Consider the following 17547-nt stretch of genomic DNA (forward strand, 5'->3'; position numbering starts at 1 on the left):
AATACCACATTAAGACACCAAGACCTTGAGGAACACTGTAGAAAAAGCCATGCTGTGATTTGGTTTCAAAAACTTCTGACGTTTGGAGATTTCTGCAAGAATTGCATTTTCGGCGAATGGATGGCGAGCACTTGTTCTGGAAACTGCTCAGAAACCCCCTTATTGTCAATCTAGCTATGAAAGCCATCCATCCTCTGAATGCTCTAGGTCTCTAGTTTGTGGCTGTAAAGTTTCATGAGGCTGTGATTATCCTAGAGGTCACCACAGGTCATTTTATACAGTGAGCTCAAGTTTAAAAAAAATGGTCTCACTACAATGTAATGGCTACTATAGGGGCTAACATCATCACACATGAATACAACTGGGCTCATTGGATTCACAAGAGTCTCAGCTTTACAGTGATACCCAATGTATGTAATGCAAAGACTGTTTAGGAGTGAAAATAACACATTCGTAGTGCATTCAAAAACTGCATGGTTTTGCCAAAAACTGCATGTGATTATCTCAAAGTGGGCATGTCTGTAAAGGGGAGACTCGTGGGTTCCCAATAGAACCCATTTTCACTCACATATCTTGAGGTCAGAGGTCAAGGGACCCCTTTGAAAATGGCCACAACAGTTTTTCCTTTCCAAAATTTAGCGGCCGAGGGTGCCGGTGCCCTCAAGAAGTGGAAGAGGTTAACAGTACAGGTGAAATCACTGCATCACAGCAGACATTTGTTTTTACTCAAAAGTTGCAGATAATTATGATTATAAATCACGACAGTTCCCAACAGCAGTGAGTTTAGTCACAGCTCTAGCAGAGGCCCTGCAGAGCACAGCATTAATCTGTGTAGTGAAATGCAAGAGAGAACAAAAGTGCCTGAAATCTGACCAGTAATCCACAACAATGAATTTCTTGGTCGGCCCAGCAGCTTAGCGGACTAATACGCCTGCTTGGGAAATAGCACATTGATAGCGGATGCATGTGTCCGTTTTCCAGTCAGAAAGATTTGCTTTTAGAAGTTTATGTTGGAAACAAAGCCAACAGTAGCCGAACAGATTAGTGTTGATGGCAGCTCAAATGTAGGTCAGGGTCTCACACAATGTGTCAGCAACACAAGGAAAGTTTAGAACCTCACTCGCTCAACGTCCTTCAGATCGCTACGTCAACGCGTGGCTCGCTTTGTTCCGGGAGGCGAGGACATTTATGTGACTGCATATTCTGATTAGAGGTTCAATCACTATGACTGTGGTCCCGGATCAGCAGGTGTGTTTGTGTATGAGTGTGTGTGTGTTCACTTACAGAGATAATGACGGGGGAGATGAATCTCCAGCAGACTTTGAAGAAGAGAGGAGGAGGGAAGCCCAGCATCATCTCAACGTCTCTGAAGTAGTTTACGTGGCCTGCGATCAAAACAAAAAGGTTGGATTTCTCATTTTACATTAATAATGACATAACAATATATATATATATGCATGTGACAGCAGATGATGAAAGTAGAGTCAGCATGCGGCCTCTCATAAAGTTCCTTTAATTCAAGATGAACCCTAACTTCAATTTTGTTGGACTGTATATATCATCAGTCTGTGATTTTAACGTATTCCGGGAGTGATTTTGTGACTGACTGCTGTAACTGAATGTATCTGCTTTATTCTCTCTTGTCTGTTTCTACCATTGACTGTATATAAGAAGTGGACGTAGTCACTATGACGTCACCCACTGGTTGACGTGAATGTCCCTATCTAGAGCCAGCATTCGGTTTGTCCGTTCTGGGCTACTGTAGAAACATGGCGGCCGGCTCCGTGAAGAGGACCAGGCTCCCTATGTAGATACAAACTGCTCATTCTAATGTAACGAAAACACAATGATTCTTATCTTCGGGTGATTATACACTAAAGAAAACATACTTATGAATGTTATATTCCATTTCTGCCAATAGATCCCCTGAAATGCTGGACACCTGGTCCTTTAATGCACATGTCTCTTTTTTTTTTCATTTTTTGCTCGACAAAGATAAACTGACATTTACCGCCGATGTTGTGGTGACAGAAAATGTTTCTGCTTTCAGACTATTATAGCCGTGCTGAATCTCTATATGGAATTTGATCGGAATGTTAATGTGTCACAGCACATGTTTTTTTTCTTTTAAGAATGTGAGGTTCTTGTCATAAATCCACATGAGAGCAAACAACAACAACAACAACAACAACAACAACAACAACGTATTCAGTGTGTTTCCGTCCTTACCGTAAACATACATGATGCAGATGCACATGATGCAGGAGATGATGACCAGAGAGAAACTAGCAGCATAGTTGTCCATCAGTAGCAACCAATAGATTCCTGCCTGCACACGGAAAAACAGAGAACGTGTCACCTCCGTGAGAGAAAACAAGTTGCGTTCAAAGACGTGACGCGCCTGTGTTTGGGACTTACCCGCGTCGTTAGTGGCACTCCGAGCAAGAATCCAACTACGGCCACCGACCCCGTGACGACGGTCTTGTTCCTGATGATCCAGTCTGTTCCGATCTCATCGACGATGGCCGTCACCAGGGTCTCCAGCAGACAGAACTACAGGAACAGGGATCAAGGGTTTGAGAGATGAGATTGGACCGTTGCTTGACTTTCTTTTTACATGATGAGAACAAGGGTACCAGGAAACTTGACAGAAGATTGAAGATTCCATCCATCCATTTTCTTCCAATCCCAGGCATTTAAAAACAGTCTCCTTGAACCATTGATAACTATAACACCTGGCCTACAGATTGACTTGAGCTGTTACCAATCCATGGCATTCAAGCCTTTTCAAACTATAGACACATCTGCAGACCCAGATCAGGTCTAATGTAGAGTTCTTGAGGCGTGAAATTCATGTCAGTTCTCATTCTAATGAGTTCACTTGACCCATTTTCACAATCAACATGGATCCGTGGACAACATGTGCCACGAACACAACCACATACTGCAGATAACATGATCTGTGCATCATTGTTAAGATACAAATCTGTCATGTAGGACACATAATCTATAAATTGTGTCTTCAATCTATAGACGTATACAGATGTTGAAAACACAACGGTGATTACACAAGTCTAATCATCCCATCAAACTGCTCCAAGATCAGATTCTAAATGACCCAAATGAGCATGAAGACCACAAATACAAAAAGTACAACAACCTTGCACTCATCACCATAGCTGGGTTTCCACCAAAACTTCCTGGGACTTTTTGATCAAAAGAACTACTTTTAAGGAACTAAAAGGTTCCTTCAGCCCACTGTTGTCTGCGTTTCCACCGCGGTCTAAAGACCTGCGAAGATTAGGCAAATTAGTACCAAACCAGGGCCTTTTTGGGGGGTAAAATGTTCCCGGAAAATGTCCCCAGTACTTAATTTAGACCCTGGTCCCTGCAGTCAAAACGTAAAAAGTTCCTTAAAGGTTCCTAGTTCCGAGGGGAAAGTTCCTGTGATCGAAACACAGCTCATATTTACCCCAAACATGAATTATAATATCACAAAAGTAATTCACATTTACGTGTTGACGCATTAATATGGTCAGACGTGATTTTAGATTCTGATGTATAGTTTTCCAGCCTCACCTGAGTCCCCAGTCCCAGGAGGATGAGCATGAAGAAGAAGAGCAGCGACCACAGCGGTGAGATGGGGAGCAGAGTGAGGGCTTCTGGGTAGGCCACGAAGGCCAGGCCCGGGCCATGGTCGGCCACCTCTGACACGGGGACGTTCAGGTTGTGCGCCATGAAGCCCAGGATGGAGAAGATGACGAAGCCGGCGTACACGCTGGTCGCACAGTTGGTTATGCTGATGATGATGCTGTCTCTGTGTGTAGAGGAGAGAAGAAAGAAACATGTCTCAATTCAGCTGCTGGCTTCTACTGAGTACATTTTCATCACCATCATCATCAAATGCTTTTCCAAACATTAAGCAAGCTTTTTACCATCCTCTGTTAATTACATTCAATCAATTGAAAATTAAATCAATTTACATTTATTCATTTGGCAGACAAATGATGTACAATCCAAGCCCCAGTCGATCAAGGAGAAGCTTTCAAGAATAAGTGCTGTAAGTGCCGGTCCACGTTCCACTTGACACAAGTACCACAAGGTTGCTGGTGCATGAATTATTAACACATAAGTGCATAGCAATTTTATTTGTGTCATGTCTCAAGATAAATGATGACCAAACTCGACAAGATCGAACAGCTTGTAAATCCATTAAATGTTCCTTTAAACGTTGACTAAACTATCCAAGGTCGGTAAAGTGCGCAAGAATTGCTGTGACTTTTGTCAAGAGGAGAGGAAAAATGTCACAAAAACCTTTGCTATTTTCAGTAACGATGCAGTATTTCTCTACATAAAACCACCATTTCTTGGTACAGCTTTGAAAAAGAAAGTGCACAGCATAGGTTAATTGCTAAAATTTCATAAAATTGAAAGAGAAATGTAGAAAACGGGTTTGTGAGTTCAGGATTTCGTGATTTATTTCATCTTTTAGATTAATATAATATCTGAGATCTCTAACCCTGAACAGATCTGTGCTGAGCTGAGATGAATTTGACTCAGATGAAGAGTAGTAGTGTCTAAACATTAGTCTCTTTGCATCCCTTTCTTCCCTTGAAGCTTGCAGTCCTGCATGCTGCTGGAAGAACACCTTTTTATCTTTACTCTCCCTGACTTAGACTTGGACTTTGTTCAGATTCACAAAGGGAATCATGTGGTTGCACGGTGCTTTGTTTCCTCACATTTCCTGTTAAGAGTTATCACAGAGGATGTCTTTGATGACTTTGATGCCGGTCCCTTTTCTCAGCTCCTCACACAACTCTCTGCACTTCCGCATGTGCACCAACTGGTGGTGTTACAGGAGTGCAGAGAGTGACTCCGCGGGGACGGAGCGGCAGAACACAAGCTGATTAGGCCGGCGTACAGCTGTGCGTGCAGATAGCACAACCTCAAGCTTCTGGCAGAGGAACAAATTATATCTTCAGCCTTTCTCCACGCCCCCGCCGTCCCCGCTGTCCCCGCCGATGCCCTCACTCCGTCAGCATGTGTGGTCAAGCTCAGGAGAGTAAATGACATCTTTTCCTCTCCTTATCGCCTCCTCTGTCCCCTTTCCTCAGTCTTAACCTTCTCCTCGGCCTCTCGCTCGCTCCCTCGGCGTTCAAGCGCAGTGCAACCGGCCTCTTCACACAAGTCCAAAAAAACACTATCTCTGTCCCTCCTCCTGTCTCACCTTATCTCACCTTCTCTTTTTAGACCTGTAGCCTTGAAGTTGGCTCCTGCCTATTTTACCCTCCTCCTCATCTCACTTTCTCCATCATCCTCTAGGGCAGTGGTTCCCAACCTGGTGTCCGGGCCCCCCTTAAGGTCTCGACACACCAAGCTGACGGATAGTCGGACAGTTTGGGGCCGTCGGTGAGCGTCTGTTGGCCTAGTTTTTTCGGTATGTCCCGCACCGCCGGTTCTTGTCTGCCCGTGTGAGAGTTTTTTTGACTGATTCAGCATGTTGAATAAGTGTCTGCTTCAAACCATATTTGTTGGTGTTTAGCCTTTCAAAAGCAACATTTTCACTACGGTCAAAAATCTATTTGCACTCCCGCTAGCCGCACACAAGCGAGGCACGCACCGAGGGAGGCAGCTTTTCGTAGATACGTATAGTTCAAGGAAAACAGGTTGGGTACCACTGCTCTAGGTTATCATACAGCCTGTACAACCTGAAATCAACTTCCCCTTTCTCTCTTGCCGGTTGTTTCTTCCCTCTGTACTGAAGCCTCCAGAAGTACTTCAACTCCCCATTTCCTCCCTCTACTTCATCTCTCCTCTTCACCTACGCCTTCACTCCCTCTGACAAGCTTCTCTGATTAGTGCTAATAATAAGATGCTGGTCTATGTTGCTGAAACATTGCAGCGGCATTATAGCCGATGCAAAATGAGCATGGTCATATTCACACAGGAGACACACTCACTCGGTGACTGCTGCTTTAATTGCAGTGCAACTGCAGAAGCTTTGCAGAAGCCAACTGCATAAATTCAAACATGCGTGGTCATCAAGCTGTGTTTGTTTCTGGTCAACATGTTAAGCATACACTTTTGCTTGACAATAGCATTAGTGGGCGCACAGTTTGAGGGACCTTAACCACATTAGCCACAATAAGTAAAACTGCACCAGGCTTTTTGTCATTTGTTATCCCCTTATTGTGAGGGTTTCAGCTGATCTCTTAAAGAATAGTTCAACATTTTATAAAAAAAATGCTTATGCACTTTTGAAAGTTTAAATATTAAATATGAAGCCACACAAATACTGGAAGCAATTTCAGGTTTTTCCAAAGGTAAAAAAAATCTGCCTTCCAGCACCTAAAGCTCACTAATTAACATGTTACTTCTCGATTGCTTAATCTGTAAAAAAAAAAAACTTGTGTAAAAATCACATGCCGTGGTTTTTATGGGGGTTATGTATGGTTGTAACAAATGTCTTTTTTTTTTTTACATTCGAAGCTTCTATTGAGGATTTCGAATGAAGCTTTGAATGTCATGTCATGTCTGTCATATTTTATGAAGCCATCACCCTAAAAAAGAAAAATTTTAAATCTTCGAACAAAATCGTATTAAATGAGTTAGTCTTTTTTTTTATTAAATCAACTCAATCTTTAATGAAAATAACTTGCTGATGGTGTGTCACTATTTTTGACCTCAGCAAAAATGTAGTTTTTTAAAGGCTAAATGCCAACAAATATGAGTTGAAGCAGAATATTTCGTAAGATAAAAACAGGTTGTGAATTTAGGTAAATTATTACATCTATCTTTTGTCAATACATTTTGACTTTTGGACTTGACAACTCTGAAGTTATGGGAAATGTTTAGATCACACGAGTCGGAAACAGTCTTACGCAGCCACCACTGGGATCTAATTCTACAAATAGTATAATACTATTCACTAAAGAGCCCGTTTGTAACTGGTACCGACAACGTTATCTTCACTTCACCTGTCTCTCCTCCGCTCCGTGTGTGTGTGGAAAAGCTAGGCCTCGGTGAAACACGAGAGCAGAATGGATAAACTGTAGGGGAAACATTTATTAGCGTAGACATTTAACATTCGAATGTTGATTTTGAATTTGAATGTCAATGTTATGAAGGGAGCTTCGAAGCTTCAAACTCTTCGGTACAGCCCTAGGGTTATGATCTGAACTACTGTATGTCTTAGTTGGGAGTAGTAACTTAGTAGTAGTAGTAACCTTTGGTTGCCTGGTTACCATAACTTGTGGTTCTCATAAATCTGTATTTGTAGGTATTAAACAAACAAATGTAACATTATAATCAGTGAGCTTTAGAGGTGCTGGTTGGCGGATTTTGTCACTTTAGGACAGAGCTGGGCGAGCTGTCTTTATGCTAAGCTAAGCTAAACGTATTCTGGCTCCAGCTACATATTTACCGTATGGTTATAAAAGCGGTATGGATCTTCTCATCTAACTCTCAAATAAGCAAATAAGCGTGTTTCCCAAAAACTATTCCTTTAAAGCATAGTCTGTTTTTGTTCATCCATAGTCTGGTGTACCAACCTGAAACAGTTGTTGTGGAACTTGTTATAGGAAGCCATGGTAATGAGTCCGCCCCATGCACAGCCCAGGGAGTAGAAGATCTGTGACGCTGCATCTCCCCACACCTACAAAAAAGAAACCCACATATACAGTCAGAACAGAAGCAGATCCTATTCCTATCTCCAGTTCATTTTTTTTCCATCTGCCTGTTGATGTGTTTGAGTGAATACCTTTGCATCAAGGACCTTCTGCCATTGTGGAGTCAGGTAGTACTTGATGCCGTTGATGGCTCCATCCAGGGTGATGCCACGGATGAACAGGATGGTCAAGACGAGATAGGGGAATGTGGCTGTGAAGTACACCACCTGTACACACACACACACACGCACACACACACACACACGCATACAGATAATCAGACGATGTGGTGAAATCTGTTGGAAGTGGTAATTTTCCATAGCAAAACCTAGAGTCAAGAGTCAAAATGTAATATAAATAGACATACTGCAGGAGTATTATGTCTGTTTTTGCATGTAGTCAAGCCTTGTTGTCTATGCATGAGTGTGTGTGTGTGTGTGTGTATGTGTGCGTGTGTGAGTGAGGCTGACCTTTCCAGAGGATTTAACGCCCCTGATGAGACAGAGGAAGACAACCACCCAAGAAATAGCCAGGCAGCCCAGGATAGGAAGACGGACCTCTCCAAAGTTCCCAATATCATCAGAGATGTTCAACACATAGTGTCTGCGAAAGAGAGACAGACAGACAGACAGACAGACACACGGAGATAAGAGAGAGTTTCAGATGTTTAACTCTTTGACATTTACGGGTCTTTGACTTTAGTTGTCGCTTTTCTTTTTTCATGAGATATAAATTTAAATTTTTCATAGCAAACAGTGAAAAATCAACATATGCCCATATTGACTAATTAACAGACATTACTTTCATCATTAGACAGAAGGCGCTAATTGATATTTGTCTTTGCTCAACGCAACACAAGTGACACTTACAGACCTAGAGACATAGACTGGATACAAACACGCCCACTGGTGGGGCAGACAATTGGACCATAACACGCAACCAAGGGCTGAAACGCTGACAAAATGCCTGTAGCTAGTTAAAAACAATAGATTTCAGCATGTCAAAGGATTTTTTTTAGCACCCTATGTTTACCAGAGGTGCAGTTGATAACTAAAATGATGATGGGTGATGATTAAGCCTCCAGGAAGAGCGTCAGGCTTTGAAGCAAATGTTCGTGGTGGCCAAACAGTGGAATTACAAATTCTGTGTCTGTCACGAGATGTTATATTATAACACAAGTTGCAATACTGTAAAAATGCTCTAGCTTAACTTACAGAAATATAGTTATCCTAAAACTGATATTGGGTTAAAATGCTCACTGCACATGTAACGTTAGGCACACCGAGTGTCAGGATCACCCAGTTTCCTCATTCTTCCTGCTGATGCCTCACTTTTGTCTTCTTAAAGGCTCACTTTTGTTAGTTCTACAGCTTATAAAAACGTAGTTCTGGGTTCTTTACTCTGTTGGTAGTGCATCCCACCACACAGCAGCTTTTAAGCAGTTTCTATTGTTTGCTAGCAGACCAAAGTGACAAGGAGGCACCTTCATGTACTTTCACTAAGTCAATGGAGAGCGATGAATTGTTTTCCCCTCCTGTGTGGGCGGGACTTAATTGCGCTCTGTCTCTATGACCAAAGACATCCACAAGACAATGTTCTTCATTGAAGTATTATTACTTACTGGCTTTTTGGTGGCCTGTAGTGCTACATTACTAACTAAGAATTAAAGATAGAAGCAATTAATATGAATGAATATGGGATCCAGAGAGTTGCAGTACAGTATGTAACAAAAAGGAGGCTCTAGATTGTCTGCTCTGAAATCCCATTTAGGCCTACGGGTGTGAAATGGAAATTATACTAAATGACCGTATTAATATGCATGCAACGCTGAGGATAATCATTATCTATAATCTTCGTGATTATACAACCTACGCAACTTCTCGTCTCTCTTGATGAATGATTACAGTATTGTCAGCATAAACAGAGGAAGACAGATGAATACGTGCCTCAACAATGTGGCTAATTATCATAGATGGAGTGATTTTATTGGGGTTTGCTGTAATCGGGATTAGAGTTCAACACATGAAGAACTGAACTTTGATGATCTCGATGGTATATATGGACTAAAACAGTTATATCAGTTATGTCAAGCATGCCGATGTAAAGTCTGTTATGTGCCACAGACACCTGAAGCCAGAGAATAAGCTGCTAACCAGGAATTATAGCCAAACAAACGTCCATCTAAACTAGGATATCGGTACTCGATACCTTTAAGGTATCCACCGAAATACCAAGTAGTATCGAAACTTCTCCAGTCAAACAATACCTGCATTCAATCCTTTTTGTACACAAATCTAATTTTTTTTTACTATTTGTATGGTTTTGCTTTCAGCCAATCACAACAAATGTTCTTTGATTAATGTGACATGTGATTGGCCCGCAGCTACAACTCATAAAGTCTGTGGTGTGGTGAAGTCGAGCGTGGCGTATTTGGCGGAGTTGGTAGTTCAGTGTGCCAAGATGCCACCAAAAGTGTGACTACGCTACACGCCTGTGAAGTAGACAAAAAAAAGGTATCAAATGAAGTACTCTTGGTATCTGTAACACTTTAAGGGTACTGATACTGGTATCATAATATATTAAACGATACCCAGCCCTACTCTTAACGCTGCTTGTTTAATCCAAACTGGATTTTACGAAATAAGAACAAGGTCATCAAAAAGGAGGAATGGTTCTGTGTTCCTTACTAGAGATATGATGATTTGTTTGTTCTGGATAGTAAAGTGATAAAGCAACAGCTCACATTCTGCACATCTGTGATTTATTGAAATCAATATACAGTAAATGGCCTTGATGAGAGCAGTGCCATAACATCGGTTTTGTCCTGACCTTGAAATGTATACTTTGCTCATCGCTTTGCTGTTCTCATGCATCACACAAGGTGCAAAGGTGGAAGAACAGGTGCACTGTGATATGACAGCACGAGGCATAACCATGGTGTTTCGGAGGCGACTGGCTCTTTGACATTAAGAATAGAAATGTGCAGCAACTAACAAATATCTAAATAAAACACTCTTAATCAAACACTCTCCAACCAGTATTGGATACAAAAATACAATCTAATGCAAATAAAATAGGCAAAGCAGCAGGATGGATATGCGTTTTTTGCACTGTGGGGGACCTTGATCAAGTCATGAGCGACCAACATCCGGCAGCTGTAAAACATCTGTACTTCTGGTACATTAAACTGGTTGGTTATACAGTAGTACAAAGTTGTCTTATTCCTGTCCTCTCTCTCTCATCTTAAGATGTGTAATGTATAATAGCATAATTCATCACCACATCCCACTGATGTATATTTCACTTCACCAAACCCTTTTTCAACATAGTGCAGCTGCACCTACTGTATACACCTCACACACATGACCTGGCACTTAACACCGACTTGTTAAGAGCTTTGAATACAATACATAGATCTCTCCTAAAAGCTGAATGTGAAACCTCCTGCATGTCACCGATGACGCTGTCCCTCACTGCTCAGAGGCCGCTGCACGTCTAGTAAAATCTAGTCTAAATATTTGAACGCTTTCCTCAAACATGGAGGCATGTTTGTGGAAAGCTTTTCTCACAGGGGCAAGTCAATTTTGACCTCCGTGTCAAGTACGATAGGCCTACCGAACTGGGTCCAAAGAGGTGACTTGCATAACTTGGCAAAACTTATAAAACAAAGTTTTTAAAGCCGTTTCACACCAAGCACGGAAATTTATAAAAAATGATTTTTTGGTTTCTTAATAATGCTTGCAAATATATGTTTGACCAATGAAATCCTTTATTCCAACTGATCACAGTCATTCTGTATAATAATTAACCACGTGCTTCTGTTTGTTGCACGGAGAGTGTGTATTTTTGGGGCCTTGGAACAATGGGCTTCTTTCGGTCCAATGGGACATTTCTGGGCCTATTGGTGTTTTGGAAAAACAATGGTCCGTCCCCTTCTCCACCCCCAATAATGTACAACAAAGACTACTACCTCAACAACCAAATACAGTACAATGGCTTGAGATTACCCAGCAGCTCGATGAAGATGGTGATGTAGCATTACATTTGGGGTCTGATTAGTTTATGTATTGTGTAGGGATACAGATACACGGATAATTTGCAGCATCGCATTAGTTAGAAACTGCTTTTACTCTACTTGTACTTCAGAGACTTACTTCCAGTACTCCTCACTGGGGCTGGTCCTCTTGGTGCGGTTGACGACCTCGGACACCCCCGCTACGAGGCTCGTGGTAACGTTAGCCAGGCTGGCGTTGAGATGGCCTCCGCCCGCCACCCCGCTGCAGTCCGGCGTGTTCCAGGGGTTGTTGCAGTAGGTCCACGGCAGCAGGCTTGTCATGGACATGAAAAAGTAGTAGAAGGCGATGCAAATGACCACGTTGTAATAGATCCCAATGTAGGTGGACACCACCATCATGCCGTAGCCCACACCTGGAGGGAGGAGAAGACGAGACGGGAGAACATCAGCATTGTAAATGATGGGTCACCATCACGCTAGAGGCTGCATCCTTAGGATAGATGTACTAAGCTACTCTCTGTTTTGAACTTCAACCCACATGCTCACCTTAACGGAACCCTAACTGTAACCAAAGACCTCAAATAAGAAGCTTTGTGATGTCATTTTCAAGCAAAAATAAAATAATTGATGCTTATGCTGTGGGAATGTCACTAACCTTTGAACATAGGGCTGATCTTCCAAACTCCCAGACACCCCAGGCTGGCGAACTGACCGAAGGACAGCTCGAGGAAGAAGAGAGGAATGCCGCAGAACACCAGCATGATGAAGTACGGTAACATGAAGGCACCTGGAGGGGAGAAGCACTCAGTTACTGTCTTGGTCTATATGTTCTGGGAGGACTGGATGTTCCATATGAACAGTAGGCCATACAGAAGTAAAGAAAAGGATATTCTAAGATGTCCAATTTATGTAAGTTTAGTTATTACAGTTGATGTGAGGACACTTTTGTTTTTGTCGAGACAAGAGCCTAGCAGGCAAATACAACGTCAGTTACATCCTGTGCTGTCTGACAAAGGTAGTAATTACTGCTGATGAGGATGACAAAGTGGCAGAATGCGGAGGCACCTGGTCCATAGGTAACAGACAAAGGGAATCAGACAGATTATCTAAATGACATACCCAAAGTGTGTTGGCTGACATAACTGGCTGGGAATTATAAACTACTCTGTAAAGATATTTCCTCTCCAGGTTTTGTAGCTTCATATGATGCCAAGTTACGTTTGTGTAAAAACAAATACTTCTTCACAGTAATGTCAATTACTACATAAGGGGAGATACGACAGGTGAATAGGGTACATTTTGTAACTAATAGATATCACCATGAATCTTCCCCAGTTGATTACTCACATTAAGGCGATTCTTTTTTGTATTACAAGTTTTCTGAAATTCTTATTTTTAAATATGCAAATGAGGGATTATCTTACTAAATATGCACTAATTTGCATACATTTCTAGAACAGAAATCTGAACATTGGTTTTTACAGAGGGGATTTTGGATATCTCTTTTTATCACTCCATAAATCAGAAAATACTGTCAACAGCCATTCAAAAAATCAATTTTTGCCATGTTTTAGGGATAAAATGCTCTATAAATCAAGCTATGAATGATGTATGAACAAACCCCTCAGTAAAAACCTTCAGAATATAGATAGGAATTAAACTGGGACGTTTGGTGTATGTAAGTGCTGCTGAAGTGAAGATTTCTGTCTCAGAGTCTGAGAAAAAACTCATTTTGAGAATGGCCTTTAAAGATGTGGATTGTAAAATTACATCATTTTGTAAGACACTACAGGTGAATGGGGTACAAAATGTTAACTATTAGACACCACCATGAAACTTCCCCAGTTGATTACTTACATTAAGACAATTATTTTTTGCATTACAAGTTTTGTGGGCGAATTTAGGAGAAATCTACAGACGCAAAGAGACAAAATGTAGTAAAATAAACACCTAAATGTGTATTTTGGATGTTTTTTTTCCACCAGGCTGAAACAAGACATATTTCTTAAAATTGACCAGTGCATGAACAACAATGTTTTTGCCTGGGGGTTCTCTCGCCATAAATTAGAAATGTGTTGGAAGAAGTATTAAAAACTTAGATGATATTGCAACGTGCAAAAAGAAAGATAAAAAAGAAAACATAAACCTCATCTGTCATAGCAACCTCCCCTGGGTGAGCAGAGGGGTCACTGCATGTGCAGCTGAGTCCGTTCAGTGGTGCAGCAACTCCCTGGTGGTTCAAACTGGACCAGAAACCAGACAGTCATCTATAGGGAACGTCTGTCTGTGTGTGTGTCAGTCTGTCAGTGTGTGTGCTTTCGTATGAGTGTCCATATGCGAACCGGGTCGGTGCGACCAGTGCATACTGTACCAAAACCTTATCGTTGCTGGTTCAGCTCAGCTCTCCTGTACACTCCCCACTATTTTGCAGCTGTGTGTGAGCTAATGTGTGACCTACATAATAAACTGAGTCCTTGTACGGTGAATGCAGGCCTCCTACATGCATAACACTAATCCAAATATTTGCAGGGCAAACGTATGAACTGAAGTGGGATACATGCCAAGGAAAGGTCTGAGTCACCGAGATACGGGACCTTTGCCCAAACTCACCGACTTCCGCTATAATTTGGTACTTCTCCGGCACATTTTCTAGTACAATTTAGAAGACATTTTTAGTCTATTTAATCCAGAGTTTTGTAGGATGTAATTGACAAGTGGCAGAAGGACTTCTTATAGTTTGAATATAGTTTGTTCACGTCATGTTCTTATGCGTTGAATACAGTGGCTGCATGGTGAAAGCAGCGCGTCAGCAAGAAGCAGCTGGGTCCGTTCTGTGCACTCAGACACATTTTGACAGCATTCACACCCCAATTAACAATAATGTAGTTATGCAGAGCTGGACACTTAAAAAGATGCTTTGGATTGAAGTTCATTGAAGTAAAGTAAAGTAAAGTAAAGTGTGAGGCGTAAGGCAAAGACACCTGCATTGATTAGAATGGAAAGTTCAATCAGACAGACGTGAGGTGATCAACTGTGAGAGTAAAAGAGGTGCTAATACGGAATATGGTTGATACATCTGATCTGTTTAGTGACTATTTCACATAAATACACAATATACCTGAAAGTATTATGCCTAAAACATCAGACTAAATGTGTTCTGTGCATGTATGGAAAAAACAAAATCATACCTAAATTTACAAAAGATGGACAGTCAAGTTTTAATTTATTGTTTTCCTCCTTAAAGTTTTTGGGTGTTTTGAAGTGGGGTTGTATGTGGTACTTATCCATAGTCAGTGTATTACCTACAGTAGATGACGGTCTCCTTCAGTTTGGAGAAGCAGACAGGAGTTACCGCACGGAACCAAAGCAATGTACTGCTGTGGATGGGATATATATAACGTTTCAGTTCCCTGTTGGAAAGGGCTGTCTGACGGCGAGGTATAGCAGTGAAAATATTCTACATATAGCGGACACTTAAACTGACATTGATCTTTTTTAGGTGAGCTTTTCTTTTAGGGGGCTAAAATACATTTTGCTGCCGGCCCGTCCACAGCAGTGTATCGCTTTGCTCCCGTGCTTTAACTCCTGTCTGTTTCTCCAAGCTGGGGGCGTGCTGACCGTCATCTACTGTAGGTAGGTCCCGCACAACCAGGCTCAGCTTCTACCTGCAGGCCATAAGACTGACGAACTCTTGTGCTCCTGAGCTTCATCACTTGTCACTTTACTGTTTTACAAACTGTTACACCTATTTATTACTTCTCTATACACTCTACATTCCTGTCTACACTTCTGTATATATACATATTTTAGTACTTCTCATTATTACATATTACATTCCTGTTTACACCTCTGTGTGCATATATTACTTCTGCATATACATACTACATCCTGTTTACATTTCCCATCTGAAATACTCTCATCATCTAAATTACAAATTTACATTTACATTACTATTAAATATCTACTTCTGTTTATAGTTATTTTAACTACACAATTTTATACCTTATATTATCATTTCATTTTTTACATTGTATATATACATAATTTACGTTTTTATTGTTGAAAGAACCTGAGACCAAAGATTTTCATTGCCAATAACTGCTCTGCTGGAATTGACAAATGACGAATAAAGAACCTTGAACCTTGAGGTAATACACTGACTATATGGATAAGTACCTCATACAACCCCACTTCAACACACTCAAACTATCCCTTTATGTTACAGCTGCTAATGTTGCCATGACAGTTTACATAGCAGTTGATTGCTTTTCACAGCGCAACAGTTGTTTCCTAGCAACCCTTTTAAAAGTCATGGAGCTTTAAATTGCTTATTTATAGGTAGTTTTTTAAATGTGTACCTGCAGTGTGTATTGTGCTAAAAACATGCTTTCACTGCGCAGCCTGTGTGGACACGGTGTCGTTTTCTGGATTCCACTTCATCATCCCGAGTGTGTATATAAAAATGTATGTATGTTTTTTATAAAAGTACTTAAACTGAACTCTACTTCATTTATGTGGTGTGTCATTGGCCAGCAATAATAAAGTCAACCACTAATAATCCAATAGAAATGGACTAATTGAATTTAAATTGAAATGCATACTGTACCTCCTCCATTTCTGTAGCAGAGGTAAGGAAACCTCCAGACGTTGCCAAGGCCCACAGCATAGCCCACGCTGGTGAGGACAAACTCAATCTGGTTGCCCCAGTTCCCTCTCCGGGAGTTTTCATCCCTCTTCACTGGCTCGCCTGGAACTGCTCCGTTCTGCAAACAAAGACGGGGGGGAGAGAGAAAGAGACAGAGGTGACTTCGGGTGGCAGGGAAGCGAATGTGTTTCCGAGATAGTGCTGCTGCAGCGGGTCGAAACGCCTGCACTCGGCACGTTAAAACCAACAGAAATCAGAAGTGGGATGCTGGAGAAGAGCATCCTGAAAGACCTTATTTGCCCCAATGGGAAGTATTATTTTCATCTGTATCATGCAACGATGGCAGATAATCAACATGTTTGCATGTGGAGTTGAATTACACGTCACGCTCACAGTCACGGTTATTGAAAACTTTTCTGTAACATACTCTATCTCTTCGACCCCGAAGTCTAGCATAAGGTGGGCGCGCTGGAGCAGACGGGATGGAAAGTGAAATCAGCGCCTTAAGAACAGCCGATAAGCATTTGGTCTTGTCGTCCTGATTTCGAGCTTCTCCTCTCCTCTCCTCCCTCCCTCCATCACTCCATCTGCTGGCATCAGATGGTCCCTCGCTCCTGACCTCCTTCCTAACCTCAGCTGTGTCTGTCTGTCTGTCTGTCTGACTGTCTGTCCGTGGGCGCACATGAAGACACTCGTGCTCCTGCAGAAAAAATAAATACCGCTAATTTCGTTACGCTCCTTTTACTTGTAGCGGTGAGTAAAGATCAGTCATTAACAAACTGAAATGATGTAATGACCTTGGTTATTTTACACATTTGCTTCCACGCTTGTGTGAAATGATCCGACCGTGGCATCGCTTAATTGAAATGGCAGAGGACAAAACAAATAAGAGGGTAAGTACTCCGTGGGCAAAAGAGCTCTATCCTCAATATTTGAGGAGGTGGTTATGCTGCATAACAGAAAAAACGGTTGGAAAATATCTTGTCAAAGCCAAAATTAACGACATATATGAATATGAAACCAAAGGATTGGCCCTGAATCATGTTACATCTATCCTTGTGCCTGTCTACAGATTTCAATAGTTCAATATGACAGCCTGAGTGTCAGCAACCACTAACTCTTTTTTTTAAATGCTCATTTCTGTGTGTCTCTCTCTCTCTCTATATATATATCTATATATATATATATATAGATATATATATATATACACAGCCCTTCTG

At 41.5% G+C, this 17547-nt stretch overlaps 1 protein-coding gene across 3 annotated transcripts in view; it reads right to left on the reverse strand.

Moving 5' to 3' along the window:
• The window catches only part of slc6a9 (solute carrier family 6 member 9), a 95987-nt gene that overhangs the window by 8795 nt on the left and 69645 nt on the right, over nt 1–17547 (reverse strand). For all 3 annotated transcript variants that reach the window (XM_037787725.1, XM_037787727.1, XM_037787726.1), the window contains 10 exons: nt 16289–16445; nt 12338–12469; nt 11822–12095; nt 8138–8270; nt 7760–7894; nt 7551–7654; nt 3580–3817; nt 2419–2553; nt 2230–2329; nt 1285–1385 (listed from right to left, as the gene is read on the reverse strand). In XM_037787725.1, coding sequence (XP_037643653.1) covers nt 1285–1385; nt 2230–2329; nt 2419–2553; nt 3580–3817; nt 7551–7654; nt 7760–7894; nt 8138–8270; nt 11822–12095; nt 12338–12469; nt 16289–16445 — 1509 coding nt within the window. The remainder of the gene's footprint in view (nt 1–1284; nt 1386–2229; nt 2330–2418; nt 2554–3579; nt 3818–7550; nt 7655–7759; nt 7895–8137; nt 8271–11821; nt 12096–12337; nt 12470–16288; nt 16446–17547) is intronic.

The sequence above is a fragment of the Sebastes umbrosus genome, chromosome 12 (genome assembly GCF_015220745.1).
Source record: "Sebastes umbrosus isolate fSebUmb1 chromosome 12, fSebUmb1.pri, whole genome shotgun sequence".
Lineage (NCBI taxonomy): Eukaryota > Metazoa > Chordata > Actinopteri > Perciformes > Sebastidae > Sebastes > Sebastes umbrosus.